This window comes from Vulpes lagopus, chromosome 11, assembly GCF_018345385.1.
Source record: "Vulpes lagopus strain Blue_001 chromosome 11, ASM1834538v1, whole genome shotgun sequence".
Lineage (NCBI taxonomy): Eukaryota > Metazoa > Chordata > Mammalia > Carnivora > Canidae > Vulpes > Vulpes lagopus.
Window position 1 is genome coordinate 67,725,206 of NC_054834.1, and position 16,379 is coordinate 67,741,584.

At 51.3% G+C, this 16,379-nt stretch overlaps 1 protein-coding gene across 4 annotated transcripts in view; it reads right to left on the reverse strand.

Annotated features, from left to right (window-relative positions):
• Positions 1–16,379, reverse strand: part of PRDM11 (PR/SET domain 11) — a 94,234-nt gene that overhangs the window by 24,295 nt on the left and 53,560 nt on the right. For 3 of the 4 annotated variants that reach the window (XM_041722202.1, XM_041722200.1, XM_041722201.1), the window contains exon 5: positions 5,336–5,403. In XM_041722202.1, the coding sequence (XP_041578136.1) occupies positions 5,336–5,403 (68 nt within the window). Of the gene's footprint in view, positions 1–1,006; positions 1,429–5,335; positions 5,404–16,379 lie in introns of all 4 variants that reach the window. The other variant, XM_041722203.1, reaches the window with a different exon arrangement.

Below are 16,379 nucleotides of genomic sequence, written 5' to 3' on the forward strand. Positions count from 1 at the left end.
AGAGAGGGCCCTAGCAGGGAAGAAAGGGGCAGAGGGCAGAGTGGGAGGGGGCTGCACGGCGCAGAAGCTCAGCAAAGAACACAGATGTAAAGATGTCAGGAAGAGAGAGAGAAAGGACCCATCCCCTCTTCTCCCCCTTCACCACCCCCCCGGGTGGCCTGGGCCCTGAAGACTTGGCTGGCTTCCTCCCCGGCCCCCCTCCCCCTCGCCTGCTACGCTGGGCTTCCCTGGCTCCTCTCTGTCCTGGAACGTGCCAAGCGCCTTCCTGATGCGGGGCCTCTGTACATGCAGTTCTCAGCCTGGAGGCTCCCCGCTCCCCTCCCCGCGCCCCATGCCGAGGCCTGGTTAACTCTTACTCACCCTGTGCCTCTCACTCCTGAGAGCCCTCCCCTGCCCCCGTGGAGAGCCAGTTCCTCAGCCCCTGGCCTTCAGAGCGCAGGGCCAAATGCGAAATTTGAATACAGGGCACCTGGTTCAAAAACTATTATGAACTTAACAGGGCAAGAGTGGAGCGTCAAGCCCGCACACTGCCCTTGTGCCTGCAGAGCCCGAGGGACGCTGCACAGGTGGCCTGGGTCATCCGCCCAGGAAGGCGGCCTGCTCTTAGGACTTCTGGTGTTCACCCCTCATCCCTTCGCTATGACTGTCCTTGTATGATGACTTCAAGTTCGCGTATTCCCACGAGTCTAGGGAGGACCCCAGAGCAGGGCCAGTGGAGGTTTTATATACAACTCTGTCTTCCCAGATCCCAGCACAGCTCCTGGCACAGAGTTCAGGAAATATTCTAGAATGAATGAACGGAAAGGGGTGGGGAAGACAGAGCAGGAGAAGGAGGGAAGGGTGCCTGGGAAGACTGGACTCATCCAGAGAAGGACAGAAGAGAGAAGGCGAGGGAAGGGGGGATGGCCTAGGAGGAGGCGGAGGGGCAGGGGCTGGGGGAGGAGGAGGAGGAGTTGGCCAGGGGCAGGCAGCCAGAGCCCAGGGAGGGGAGGCAGGTGGTACTCACAGCTGGTCGAGGGGCTGTCGGTGCCATCCAGTTCGGCCCTGGGGAAGCTGTGCCCGGAACGGGCTGTGAGCAGTGTTGACTCGATGGCCCTCTCGTGGGCAGTGAGTACGATGGTGGGGGCCCGGCCCCCAGCCCCGGGGCCTGACAGGGACTTCTGCATGAAGGCCAGCTTGTCCTTGGTCCTCCGTTTCATGTCATCCCATCTGTGCTTAATTTCCTTGACGGAGCGGGGGACCTGGCTGACGGAGGTGACTTTCCGAGCTATGCCTTCCCAAATCTTGTCCCTGTCGGCATGGGACAGCCGCATGGTCTCCCTCCCAAAGAGAACCGCTTCGTGGTGGGTCACCTCGGTGACCAGAATGTCCAGCTCCTCCTTGGAGAACTTGGGCTTCCTCTTGCGCTCGGCCAGGGGCGCCACATTCCTTGGGTTGAATATCCCACAAAGCACAATTGGGTAAATGACCGTCAGTGCGGGTGGTCCTCCTCCTTCCTAATTGCCGGCCCCCAGCTGGGGAGCCAGGAGGCACCTGGGCACCCTGGCCTGCTCACCACCACTATACCCTCCTCCTAGCCAGCGGCCCCTTCCACTACTCCTCGGAGGGCAGGAGGGCAGGAGAGGTGCGGCGGAGCAGGTGGGAGCGTGGCCTGAGTTAGATGCCTTCGGTGTCCGGCCCTGCCTGAGCCCGGGCCCGCTGGGAGAGCCAGGGCAGGTCACTCAGCCTCTCCCGGCCCCTGTCCCTGGCCGGGTCGGAACAACTGCACCGACCTCGGGGTTGTTACTAGGGAGGGAAAAGCAGAGTGATGAAAAGAGCTTTAAAGCCCTAAACAGGAACAAAGGGTCCTTATTGGGGTGAGGACCAGGCCATCGCCCGGACAGATGGCTCACAGGAAGAATATTTAAACAGGGAGACTATTTACAGCGGGCTTCCTGGTGTGTGGCCTCACTGGTGATGCCCGTAATTAGGGTGTGGTCACAGAAAACTCATTCTGTACCCTGTGGCTCTCTTCGGCTCCTTCCCTGGCTCCCAAGTGCCCCCCAGGTCCCCACCTCTGGGTGTGTGTAGGCTCCCCTCCGACTGGGCAGAGGAGCTCCTTTTGGGGTAGGCTGCTGTGGCCTTTTGGTGGCTCACGGGTAGAACGTGAGCGGTCCACGAGCACCCACCGACAGACAAGTTCTGCTTTGATGCAGGCCAGGAGTGACCTTGGCTTCCATATGCACAGAGTAGCCAGGGGCTGCCTGCCTAAGATCTTCGCAAGAACCACCCAAGAGAGGAACCCAAAGTATGGAGGCGAAACCCGGAGCCCGAGTCACTCCTCCGGCTGCTCTGCTCCCAAAACCGCAGCGAGAGGCTAGGAGCGCAAAGATCCTGCCGCTCTCACCTCCCCAGAACACCACAGCTCAGGAGGAAGGAAGGCTGGGGCTGTATTACCAGGCCAACACAGTGACAGGGGCCTGGGCCCCACACTCAGGTAGACCTGGAACTAGACACTGAGTGTCCTGCACAAACCCGCCTCCCCCTCTACACAATGAGGGTGGTCATTCTAGAGCCACCTCCCAGGGCTGCCAGGAGGGATTCGTGGAGTTTTTTAATCTCACCACGATTGGTATTTGGGGTTAGAAACTTCTTTGTGAGAGGGAAGGGGCATCCTGGGCCATATAGGGTATTTCTCAGCATCCTCGGCTTCTGCCCGATAGAAACCGGTAGCATTCACCCGCAGACCTGTGACAACTCAACATGCCTCAAAGCCAAACAGCCCCTGGTTTCAGACCACCGATTTCATGAATGCAGAGCACCTGGCAGAGGGAGGCCATACAGTCAACACTCATTACGTTGTTGCACATTCTCTCCCCCACCCACCACTTAATTGTTTGAAAAAACTAGCCAACTCCATTCAATCATGCACAAGACCCTAAGTTGTACAAGTGAAGGTATGTGCACATCGGGGTGAGGTATTACAAAAAGAAGCTACACATGAAAGGGGAAGGCAGGTTGCCAGGATGCACTAGATTTCCCCTCCAACTACCACCAGTGGGACATCCCCATGGCAACAAGCCACACACCCAACCCCAACCTACTGGTTGAGCGCATAATGAGAGGGGGCCCACCAGCTGGGATTACCCTGGCGCCATCTTGCATCAGATCGGGTTTGGCAGATAGGATGGAATGGGATGGGGACAGACCCCATCCCAGCAAGGTAGTAGTAGCAGAACCCACCCCACAACAAAGCCCAGGAGGCCATGCTTTTGCCTGGGCCCTTGTGCACAAGCAGAAAGGACACTGGCCCAGGAGTCCAGAGATGGGTTCACGTCCTGGCTCTGTCCCTGACGGCACGATCTTGAGTAAGATCTTGCCCTGCTCTGAGCCTCAGTTTTAGCACCGTAGCATGAAGGTCAGTATACAGTAGGGGTTCTTAACACGAGCCATCAGAATCACTATGGAGAGCTTTAGAAATACCCATAGCATGAGCTCATCCTCAGCCCGACAGGTCAGAATCTCTGGGGTGTCAGGTGATTGCTCAGTTAGTACAGATGATGTCTTTCTTTGGGGTTGTGGTAAAGCCTTGTCCCCAAGGTGCAAGATCAGAGATGGGTGGAAGGATGGAACAGTCATCTCTGCCGGTAAAGCTTCCAGAGCCTCCAAAGCAACGGTGCAGAAAGGCCCCGATGCCAGACTGTGCTCAGACACTCTCTCCTTTGCTCGCCTAGAGCCAGACGGGAGCAACAGGGAACAGAAGCCCAGGCCAGGGGTCTGGTCCCCACTTCTGTGTCTCTGGCCACAGTGCCCTCAAATGTAATCCTGGCCCTCTGGAGGGCCCAGCTCAAAGACCCCCTCCTCTGGCATCTGGGCCCTTCACAGCACATCGTGCCTTCATTCAACAATCATAGCAGAAAAGCCAGCTTCCACGGTGGAAGGGGTGAGTCCTGGGAGGACCGGGAGGGTCAGTCCATCGAGGGAGCCCAGTTACACGGTCGGCTCTGCAAACGAGCAGGGAATTGCAGGTGCCGAGATGACCAGCACCCAGCAGTTGGGGAGAAGAAGGCAGTTAGGAGCATGTCCATGGCCTTCTCAGAGCCCCTTTTGCAGGGCACTGGCCGACAGGATGATGGGAAATGGGGCTGGAGGGAGGGAGTGCTATCCCTACACCACAAGGCAGGGGCCCACCCGTCCCTGGGCACCTCTGCTTCTGCTCCTCTTAAATGGCAGTGAGAACAGTGGCTCTGACAAATAAGAGGACAAACCCTAGGGCCCTCTGAAGAGTGTAAACCGCAGCCCCTCTCGCCCCCACCCCCTCCACAGCTCTCAGGTGGGAGCACAGGTGGGCAGCAAGAGGAAGGAGACAGCAGACCTCGTCACCACCTCCCCACCTCAAACCAACTTCTCCTTGTTTGGCCTGGAAGGTGTCAGAGTTTAAATACAGCAAACCCCCTCTGAGGAAGTTCCTGACCGCCCTCCCTCCAAGCACAACCTCTCCCACATCCCCCAGCGGCCATGGGTCACAGGATGCACCAACGCCTGACAGAGGGCCCCCGATCCACAGTGTCCCTGGGCCCGGCCATCCAAGGCCTCCCTTCCCACCCAACCCAGATCCAAACCCCCGGCCACGGCTCCTGGGGCCCAGACAGGGGCTCCAAGTAGGCACTGGTGCAAGCCTGACCCCTCTGGGCAGGGCCCCAGCCCCCTGAGCAGGCCTGTAGCTCAGAACTGACAGGAGGGCTGTGGGCCAGGTCCTCCGTTTCTGGCTCAGACCAGCCACCCCCCGGGCAACCCTGGGCCAGTCTCCCGCTCTCTCTGGCTAGCCAGGAAGGATCCTTCTGGTGCAAACTTCTGTCCCAAATGCTGCACCACAGCAAAACCACTCTTGAAAGTACTCAAGCCTGGGCAGCAAGTACCATCAAAGAATGAGCGAGAGACTGTGCCAGAAGCCTCCTTTTCCACGGGGGCCATGTAAACAACTGCTGGCAGCTGCACTGGAAGGTGTCCTGCTCCCCTACAGCAGGAGCCTGTACTGTGAGAGGGGTCATAGTCCTGGGAGGGGAGAGTCGCCCCCAGAGCTGGGGACCCTGGGAACTCCAGACACAGGGATGAATGTGCAGACTTTAGGGGTCCCTCAGTAACCCACAAGCCTCCTCCTGAGCCCCCTCATGGAAAGCTGGGGAAGCAAGAGGATCCCCTGGAGCTACACACATCCCAAACCCTGCAAACAGCAGTCCTGGGGCCCCTAGAGGCCTCCACCACTGGAGACTCCATAGGCCCTAGCACGCTCCCTTGGCTTCCTTTCCAGAGTTTGGGCAAGGCTCCCGGGAAATCAGCAGAAAGCAAGACTCACCTCATCCAGTTGGCTTTAGTCTCATCTGACCCATCTATGGACTTGTAGCGGTTATTCTTGTCCACAATCTGGAAGACAGAGAGAGAGTCTAGAAGGGGCCACCCCAGGGAGGTTCTCGTGTCCCTGGGATCCTCCCCAAGCCAGGGTGAGCGGCCTGGCACCTCTGCTACCTCACCTCCCTTCCTCTTGCCTTCCTGCTACCATGCCCCTACTGCTACAGGCCTGAAAACTGAGCTAGGGCCAGGAATCCCACCCCCTCTTCTGTCCTAATGGAAGACCCAGCAACATGGCTGATGTGCAGCATTGCTAGTAGCTCTGCAGAGACTGAAAAACAGAGGCCAGAAGTGGATGATCGAGCAGAGGTGAGAGGGTTCCTCTTCTCCCCAACCTTGAAATGGTCCAGGGCCGCAGGGCTGGCCTAGGCTCTTCTCATCTATAAAATATCCTGATTTCCTCATCACTCTTGAATCAGAGTTCAGCTGGGTATGGCGTTCTTGGCAGACTGTTTAATTTTCTTTCAGCCCGTGGAAGATTGCCCAAAAGGCTGCCATAGGCCGTTCAGCAACCTACTGCTGTTCTTTTGCAGATAGGCTGGTGAGGGTAAAATTTAAGACTTTCGCTTCATTTTGAATTTTCTGCAGTTTCCCTCTGTGGTTCCAAAGCGGAGGACTGACTTCCTTAAAATTCTCATTACGAGCATATTACTTGGTGAAGACTAAGTTATATTCATATTACTTGAAGAAGACCAGCTCTTCTTCAATTCTGGAATATTCTGAAAAACTCTGATGTTTGTGAGTACAGCATCTCAGTCATTTTCTCCAGTCTCTTCATGTAGAATTTCTATTAAACATATTTGGAGACTATCCCCCAGGTCTATCCCCTACCTTTCTCTGTTTTCTCTCTCTCTTTCTGGGCAGTGCTCTGGGAATATTCCTCAGAACTCTCTTCCAATTCACTAACTCTCTCTTTGGCTCTGTCCAGTCGAAAATTTATCCACATATTAACATTCTTCCTTTCTTTTTCCTTCCTTTTTAAATGAGCACTTTTAATGCAATGAATACTTATTCCCAGAATCTTAATATCCATCTTTTCTTCATTCGAACGCTCTGATTCCCAATGTCACCTTCCTTCTTTTCCCTTTCCTAGCAGCTTTATTGACCTATAATGGGAATATTATGTGCCATCCGATAAATTTTGACAACTGTATACACCTGTAGCCACAATCAAGAAAACAAACATATCCATCACCCTCAAGCTTCCTTGTGCCCCAGAATCGCTCCACACCGGTCTCTTTCCATACCTCCCATCCCCAGTCCACAGGCAACCGGTGAGCTGCTTCTTGTCACTATAGAGTACTCTGCATTTTCTAAGATTTTATATAAATGAAATCAAATAGAAGTCATGCGCTCAGCACAGTTATCCTGAGATCTGTCCATACTGATGTGCGTATCAGAGTTCACTCCTTTGTACAGTATTCCATGGTGTGCATGGGCCACAATTTGCTTTTTTATCTACTTATTGATGGATATTTGGGTCCTGTCTAGTTTCTAGCTATTATAAGTAAATCCACTAAGAGAATCCAGTTACAAGTCTTTCTGTAGACACACATATCTCTTGTAAGCAAATACCTAGTAGTGGAATGGCTGGGTCACACCGTAGGATTACGTATAATTTTTAAGAAACTGCTAAACTGTTTTCCGAAGTGGTTGCAATATTTTACATTCCCTGTACAACAGCCTATGGACGCACCGGCTGGTCCATATCCTTGCCAATACTTGGTATGGACAGTCTTTTGCATTTAGCCATTTTGATAGTCATGAAGCAGTATCTCATGTGGCTTTAACTTTATTTCTCTGGTGACTAATGATGTCGAGCATCTTCTTGGGCAGTTACTTGTCAGCGGCATATCTTCTCTGGTGAAGAGTTGATTTGAATCTTTGCTCATTTTTAAAATTGGTTGTCTTTTCCTTATTACTGAGTTTTGAGAGTTTTTAAAAAATATATTTTGGATCCAGCCCATCATCAGACGTATGATATACAAATGTTTTCTCCTCATCCAAGGCTTTTTTATTCATCCTCTTAATGATATCTTACAAAGAGCAGAGATTTTAAATTCCACTGTTTTGTTCTTTTTTAATGCACATTATCCTTCCTTTATTTCTTCAAGGATCCTAAAACTAAGACTGCTAATTATCCCTCATTATCTACTATGTCCTTCATCCATAGTAACAGAACCCCTAGATTATAACTGGGCACCTGGCTACCTGTAATAATAGAATACATTTTGGGGCACCAGGCTGGCTCAGTCAGGAGAACGTGTGATTCTTGATCTCAGGGTCATGGGTTCGAGCCCCACGATGGGTCGAGAGATTACTAAATAAATAAACTTTAAAATAAAAAAAAATCAGAATACATTTCCTGGCTTCTTTGCTAACTAAGTTATGGCCAAATGGATGTAGGTGCAAGCGTCATGTGTCAATTTCTTGAAAATTTCCTCAAAAGACAGCCAATACAGCCTTTCCGTCATGCTACTGCCTGGAATGCAGATGTAATGGCTGGAGTTCTAGCAACCAACTTAAAACATGAGGATTACCCAAGCACTGAGACAGTGATGAGCTGGGGTCAAACTTGGTTCCCTGAAGGCAGAGCCACCACATCAGTTCTAGAATGTATTCATAATAGAAAACTTAAGTCCTATTTAGCTTGAGCCACTGTTATTTAGAATCTCAGTTATTCACAGTTAAACCTATTCCTGATAGGAATCCTAAAGAGTTATTTTAAATTCATTTTCAGAATATAATTTTCATTTTAGAGTGAATTCATTTGTCAATGATATTCAGAGGCCATATTTTGAACATTGTCTTCATTTGTTTTGGAGTTTTGGTCTTGGGGGTCGAGGGAGGCTCATCTTTTTTTTTTTTTCACTCTCGTGTAACATTGGGGGGGGGAAGGGGGGGTAGAACAAAACATGAACTCTCAATGCATCTGAACTGGAAGCTCCCCTGCCCCCTCCACACACCTTCTCTACCTATTCTCTTTCTCTGGATATTCACATCTCCAGACTCTCAACTTATTCATTACTCGCAATTTTCACCTCAAGCCCCAGGTGTGAACATCTGACTTCCCACAAGACTTCCCTTCCCTGGGTGTCTCATGAGCACCTCAAACTCACCTCCCCCAAAGTACCCTCCATCCCAGGTCCCACCCCCAATCCTCTCCTACTTTCCTCATTGCAGGATCTGAAACCACCATCCACTCAGGTTTCAAAAAGAAAGCCATCCCTACAACCAAAAACCAGTGTGAATGGTATACTTCACATGGGTGAACTGTATGGTACATGAATTATATCCTGAAGAGCCTGTTTAAAAACAACAACAACAACAACAAAAAGAAAGTCATTCTTCATCCCATGCTCTCTCAACACCTCCCCATCCAATCTCTCAACAAGTCCTGCCATCAGACGTCAAAACTGCTCCTCTCGTTCGACTTCGTCCTCTGCTTCCATGCTGGTGTGAGCCGTTAGCTCTCTTCCAGACAACTACAGGAGACCCTAACTCCTCTCCCTGATGGCGCTTTTTTTTTTTTTTAAGATTTTATTTATTTATTCATGAGAGACACACACACACACACACACACACACACACAGAGGCAGAGACACAGGCAGAGGGAGAAGCAGGCTCCATTCAGGGAGCCTGATGTGGGACCCCAGGATCGCCCTGGGCTGAAGGTGGTGTTAAACCTTTGAGCCACCCGGGCTGCCCCCTGATGGCACTCTTGAGCCTCCACCTGTTTTCCTCAGAGCAGCCACTGTCATCTTTATGTAAATATGTAAATGTAAAGCACCTCAGGTCACTCACCAAGGATCAGCAGCAGCACTTACAGTAAAATCTGCACTCGTGGTCACAGCCTTCAAAGGCCCACACCTGCCTCCATTCCCACCTTGAACCTCCTCTTCCCCTTCGTGTGCTGCAGCCACAAGGACCTGACAGTGAGCCTTTACACTGGTAGGGTTCACAGCCTCCGACCCTTTTGCCCCACTCTTAAAACTTAATAGTCCTGAAATTTTTCACGCATCCAGAAATCATGAAGAATAATGTGACTGACAATCACGTACTCATTAGCTAGAACCAACAAAAATTACCTCCGGCCACGTGTCCCCCACCACACTTGCTTCTAGAAAACACCTTGATATAGCTGAAGACCTTCTCTGCCTCCAACTTCACTCTTCTCCAAGGCTAACCACCATCTTGAAGCTGGTAGGGAGCCTTCTCATTTTTACTACACAAAGAGATTTCTAGAAACAATGTACGACAGTTTTGCATGTTTGCAAAATTCATAGATACAGCATCCCAGTGAACAGATCCTTTGTACGTTTTTCCCACTGATTTTTTCATGACTGGTCCCTTCTTATCTTTTGGGTCTCAGTTTCTGTCACCTCCTCAAAAGAAGCTTTTCCCAACCTGAACCTAAAGTAGGCTCTCCCCGTGTCACTTCCTGACCTCCTACACACGGCCCTCCACAGCACTATCTCTATGACATCATCTGTCACTTCCTTTTAGAGACCTAATTGCACGGTGCAATTTTGATATTGATGGTGTTTATTTGGCAGTTTGGCAACTGACCACTGGTTGAATGACTGAATGATTGGATGAAGGGCCTTTTAAATAAAAAATGAATTAAGGAAAAGTTATATAATGTTAATATTTTAGCTGAAAGGTAATGAGAACTGTGCTCGAGCTGGCTTGTACTGGCTAACAAGAGCTGAATCTTCCAGAAATTCATGAACCAGTTGTTAAATACAGCTGTTACTAGAAGTAAAATTATAGGGGCACCTGAGTGGCTTAGTCAGGTAAGTGTCTGCCTTCGGCTCAGGTCAAGATCCCGGGGTCCTGGGATCGAGACTGGCATCAGGCTCCCTGCTCAGCAGAGACTCTGCTTCTCTCTCTGCCCCTCCATACTGCTTGTGCTTGCTCTCTCCTTCTCTCTCAGTCTCTCTCAAATAAATAAATAAAATCTTTAAAAAAAGAAACTAAATTATATAAACTTAAAATTCATGAAATAATACTTTGAAGGTAATAAATACTCAAAGCTTACCACTTCCTTATTATTTTATATCATCTGTGTTCTTGAGGGAAATGGGCATTTAATGTATCTGTACAGTAGAAATGCCATAGTACAGTTGCTACTGCCTATCTCTCCCACCTCATGCTGGTACCTTGAAATCAGCCACGGCGGGAGCACTTACACCATGGAAATGGGCACACGTCCCCCCACCACAGGCGTTACCACGTTACTAGCATGTGTTTGTGTGTGCACAGAAAGTCTGGAAAACACATTTTGAGCGCTCAACTCCAGTTACCTCTAGAGGAAAGCAAAAGAAGAAAGCAGGACAAGGCTTTTGCTTTGTCTGTCTATTAAGCTACACTGCCTTTGTGGTTTAAAATTCTCAGATAGACAAAAAGAGAAGACATGTGGCTCAGGCTCCGCACTCCCCCTCATCACCCATCCAAACCCCAACGGTCTCCCTGGATGGTGCCCCAGTCCTCAGGGACCTTCCCTTGGAATTTCATAGAACCCTGTATTTTATCATCATATTAACCCCCCTACACTATCATTTTCTGATTAGTCCTCTCTCTCCTGGGGAAAAAGAAAAGCATCTCTTAGGCCCCACAGCCAGTAACAGGAGCACCCTGTGGGTATTAAGGACCACGAAGCCAGAAGAATCCGCTTCACCATTGATAAGTGAGTGGTCTTGGGCAGGCAACTCCACTGGACTTGTCTCAGCTTTTGCATCAGTAAAATGGGATAAAAACCAACCTTGCTATAATGACTCATGTGGGAGGCACTCAATAAACAGTCATTACTAGCATTTCAATCATGGTAATCACAATCTTTGATCTCTTAATGAAGAGACCAATTGTTAGTTATCATTAATTCTGGGCAGTGGGAGGTCTTGGGGTGAACACTGGGTTGTTGTGATCTGCCTTTTTACAGCTTCACCTGGGCAGAGAAGCCCTGGGGGGAGCAGTAGGGGACAAGGGGACCAACCGCCTAGGGCCTCTGATGCTGGCTTCAGATCTGGAGGTTTACTGACAGATGCTTCTGGCCTTATTTTTCCCACCAATCAGGATTTTCTCCAACCAAGCATTTGATTATACATTCATTCACCAAATATCACTGAGGAAGTAGCTACAATGTCAGGCTCTGTGGATAAAATGATCTGGGGAGACAATGTCTCTGCTCTCACAAAACTCACAGTCCAGGGAGACACAGAAGAGAGGCCACTGTGATGTCCCATGTTTAGCACTGTGGCAGGTAAACCTGTATAAAGGGGAACTCCGAGCCAGAGCCTGCATCTGGGAGTCAGCTGAGGACCCTCCTAGGAAACATAGAATCTGAGCTGAGGTCTTGGAGAAGAGGAAGGGGAGGGTGTTCTAGCTGGAAGGAGCAGGAGCGGGCAGGATCACACAGGACTTGCAGACCATGTCATGTGTCACTGCAAAGCCCAGACCGCCCTGGGTAGAGAGCAGGCTGTAGGCCTCCAGCCCTGCGACTACAGTGGTCCAGGAATGGCCAGCCAGGGCCTGATGCTCCGGACAAAGCCCCTAGGAGGCTGGCCTCCCAGTGTCTCCCCTGCCTGGTCTTGCAAGGTCACCTCCCTGTGGCCCCTCCAAACCCAGCACTTCCCTAACCTGCCTGGGCTCTGAACACCGTGATGTGAAAAGGACCTTGAGAGTCTGGGCCTGACCAGAGAAGGGCAACCAGCGTGGGAAGAGGGCCCCTTAATCTGGAGAAGGAGGCCAGAGAAAGTAGAGCCATCATCAGACGTGGGGAGGCCCACCCTGTGGGAGGAGCAGAGCCAGGACAACTTACAGGGCACAGGCCTGACCTGGTACAAGCAGAACCATCCTATAGCAGAGTGAGTATTCTTGTGAGGTGGTGAGCTTCTTGTTACAGGGAGAATTTAAGCAGTACCTGGATGACCCTCCATCAGGGAGGTTGAAGGAAGGATTTCCCCACAGAATGGAAATCTGTCCTCTATGACCTCTAAAATTCTGTCTAAAGCTCAGATCCTATGATTCTATGTGGACAGATCCTCAGATAATAACATAAAACCTGACTTTAGGCCCCGGGGGCAAGCATGGCCCTTGTGGATGGGAGGGCTATTTCTGACTGTGGTAATGATTAACAAAGACATCGGGAATGAAACACTGGTGGCAATTTCAGGGGTGCCCAGGTGGCTCAGTCAGGTAAGCACCTGGCTCTTGAGTTTGGCTCAGGTCGGTGGGATCCAGCCCCATGGGATCAAACCCCCGAATCAGCTCTGTGCTCAGCAGGGAGCCTCCTTAAGATTCTCTCTCCCCCTTGCCCTCTGCCTCCCACCCCCAACATGCATGCACACGTTCTCTCTATCAAATAAATAAATCTTAAAAAGAAAGAAAGAAAAAAAGGAAGGAAGGAAGGAAGGAAGGAAGGAAGGAAGGAAGGAAGGAAGAAAGAAGGAAGAAGAAAGAAAGAAAGAAAGAAAGAAAGAAAGAAAGAAAGAAAGAAAGAAAGAAAAAGAAAGAAAGAAAGAAGGATGCCTGGGTGGCTCAGCGGTTGACCGTCTGCCTTGGGCTCAGGTTATGATCCCAGGGTCCTGGGATCAATTTCCCACACTGGGCTCCCTGCATGGAGCCTGCTTCTCCTCTTGCCTGTGTGTCTGCCTCTCTCTCTCTCTCTCTGTGTCTCTCATGAATAAATAAATAAAATATTTTCTTAAAAAAAAGAAATAGTTTAAAAACAAAAACAAAAAAGCAATTTCACTGTGCCATGGACTCTGACACACCATTTCTTGGATTCTCTTAACTCTGTGAAGTAGCTGCGATCATCATCCCCATTTTGCAGATAAGAAAACAGGCTCAGGGCAACGAGGTAATTTGCCACCAAAGAAATGTGCGGTGAAGCCAGAGTTTGTTCAGACTCCGATCTCGGCTGGTACAGCCCGCCTCTTAGGCACTCTGGAGAGAGATGGATGTTACCCCCAAGCTGCCCCTAATGACCTCATCAGAATCAACCAGGAATGTCCCAGGGGGACCTCTGAACCTCCAGTTCTGCTGCTGGCTTGAGCAGATTTACTATGTGAAGATCTGCATTTTAATACAGAGGAACATCCCTCTTGGTGGCACAACGGTCAGCTGCCACCAAGGGTTCGCTGTTGGGCTCCTCTGAATTGGTGCCATCACCGGATGCTGCAGAGATTAGATTTTCAAAAACCTGATTTGCTTGCAACTTTCCAGGAACCCGTGGAATCCATCAAGCATTCTGATTTTCAGCCCTGCACCTCTTCTTTGAGCAAAGCAGTTACAAAAATGATTTATGAAGCTATTCACAGTTGACAAAGCACTTCTGCACATCTCAGATGCTCCTCCCAGAACCCCAGGAGGCAGACAGCATGGCCTCGGTTCTCCGGTTCTCCAGCCACGTCCCAGCCTAGCAAACTGAAATGGCAGAGCAAAAAAGAGGCCGGCCTAAACCTGAGCTTGAACCAAACACTTGAGCGTGAAGGGGGACCTCTAAGACTACTTAGGCCCTGGTCGCCTAATCTGGTGTCCGCAGCTGGACTTTGGCAAGGCGAAGGGGAGGTCCCTTAAAATGTGCACAGCATTTTGGGAATATTGGTATATGAGTGTAACTTCCTAGGTGACTCCGGCTGCTTAAGAACCAGATTAATAACGGAATTAGTGCCTCCTTTTATTGCTCTAAAACTCTCTTTTATTAAATTTCAAAAGAGGCCTGGAGACCCAGTAAAAGAGGCAGATTTACATATAATCCTCAATTCTGCATCCAGGTTTCACACACTGTAGTATCACTCACCACGCCCATGTGATGCTAACTGGAGATAATAAAGAGGTCTGTGATCTGTTCATCACCTGTTATGCACCTGCACACAGCAAGCATCAATACTCACAACTAAGGGAATGAGTGCTCCAACAGATTAAGCACCTAACCCAAGACGCACGACCCTCAAGTGGTAGGAATGGGAGTCCAGAGCCCCATAACTGATTCAGACAGCTCTTCCCCCCACTCAAGTCCCCCTGCTTGGCCTGTAAGAGTGCCCCCCTGGCCTTGTTACCAATCTCATGGCCAACTGCTACCCCCTACTCTGAACACATTCAACCTCAAAAAATGTGGTTATTGGTGAAACCAGTGGGTTGAGCCCTTGGGCAAGAGCACTGGAGTAGCAGTGATGTTAGAATGGGCCTGTGGCCAGAGGCAAAGTAAATAGAAACAAGCTTTAAATACGCTGCAGATGTGAAGGGTCTTCAGGTTAACAGGGAAGCAGTTGACAGGGCTGATGTGAAAAGCACCCATGGAGTTGTCCAGAGCCCAAGCAGCACACGTCTGTCATGGGTGGCTCGTCCCCAGTAACCAGAGAAATGAACAAGAGAGTCAGAAAAAAGGCAGAGAGCAAAGCAAAGCTCCACACTGAGACAGCGCTTCACACCCACGAGGATGGCTAGAATCAAAAAGTCGGCTGACAGCAAGTGTCGGCAGGGATGGGGCAGGGATGGGGCAGGGATGGGGCAGGGATGGGGCAGGGATGGGAGGAATCTGCCCTCACAGACTGCTGGTGCGGATGCAAAATGGTCCAGCTGCTCTGGAACAGTCTGGCAGTTCCTCAGATGATTAAACAGAGACTATCAAGTGGCCCAGCAATGCCACTCCTAGGTAGTGCTGGGCCGGCGGGATCCAGGGGGATCGAGGGGGATCAAGGGGATCAAGGGGGATCCGGGGTGGGCGGCGGACCCCCCCACCTGTGGCCCCCACCTCAGAACTTTCCCATTGCCACAGACCGCCCGAGGACATGTCATCAGGGGGAGACAGGACCTATGCAGGAAACTGAACCACACCTTACCCAGTTCCAAAAGCCCTTCAGGGACCCCCGCGGGAACTGCCCGAGCACCGACCAGCACAGCGGCAACGGTCAAATGGCCCTGGTTCCCGGGCAGCGGCCTGGAGAGGGTCCCTGTCCTCCGGTGTGAGGGTGGTGGTCCCGACAACATGCCAACCATGCCAAGTCAAGTCCCATGCCTGGGCCAAATTCCAAAGGAATTCCTTGATATAGTTTCCCGGGTTGGCAGAGTACGAGCCCAGCCGCTTTTCGATTCGGCAAAGATCTTGGAGTGAAAATGGGACCCAGACCCCATAGAAGGGCATAAGCAGTTATCAGCCCATCCTGATTTCACCGGGAATATGCCCTAATACCTACCACCCCGTACAACACCCAACCCCTTCCCCCTTAAAAGCCCGCTTGCACTCCCCTGCGCGCGACTTCCCCGCCCTCTCCCTCCCCTGCGGCCGCGGAACCTCGCCCCAGGGCGCGTCCCAGGAAAAGCCGGTTTCGGCCAACTTTGGCCTGGCCTCTCTATTTCCTTTCACTTCTGATGGGATTCAACCTGACGTTTGGTGCCGGAACCCGGGAGGAGATCGAGGCCGCACGCTGGTGGGGAGCCTCTCTCGTCTCACACCAGGACCTTAACCGAACCCAGCCGCTGGAAACGCCGGGTAAGTTCCCGATTCCGTGCCTCCGTCCGGGTGGTCCTGCCTGAAGCCGCGGCCGCGCCAGGGCACCTCCACCGAGCCACCAGGTGGCTCTCCGCCGGTCCCTGGGGATCAGGAGACGTCCTCATCCTCATCCTCATCCTCACGGTGATCTCCGTTTCTGTCCGTGACCCTGAGCTGCAAACAGGGACGCCTGTTTTCAGTCTCTGGGTTACCCGGCGGGAATCATGGGAACTGCCCAATCCAAATTTGACCCCGAAACTCCGCTGGGTTGTCAACTGGCCAATTTCGAAACTCTGGGGTTCTCACAGGATCTCAGAAAACGCCCTCTTACCAAATTCTCACGGACCCAGACAATCCCTGTAGACGCCAGGGCAAGTGGACCGGGGTCCCACACGTGCAGGCTTTCTGGGACGGCTGCTCTCGCCCTCTGCTCCCAAAGTTCGGGACTGCTCACGTCCTTCTGGCGCCTCCTTCTGCCCCCAAAACAAAAGCCCCT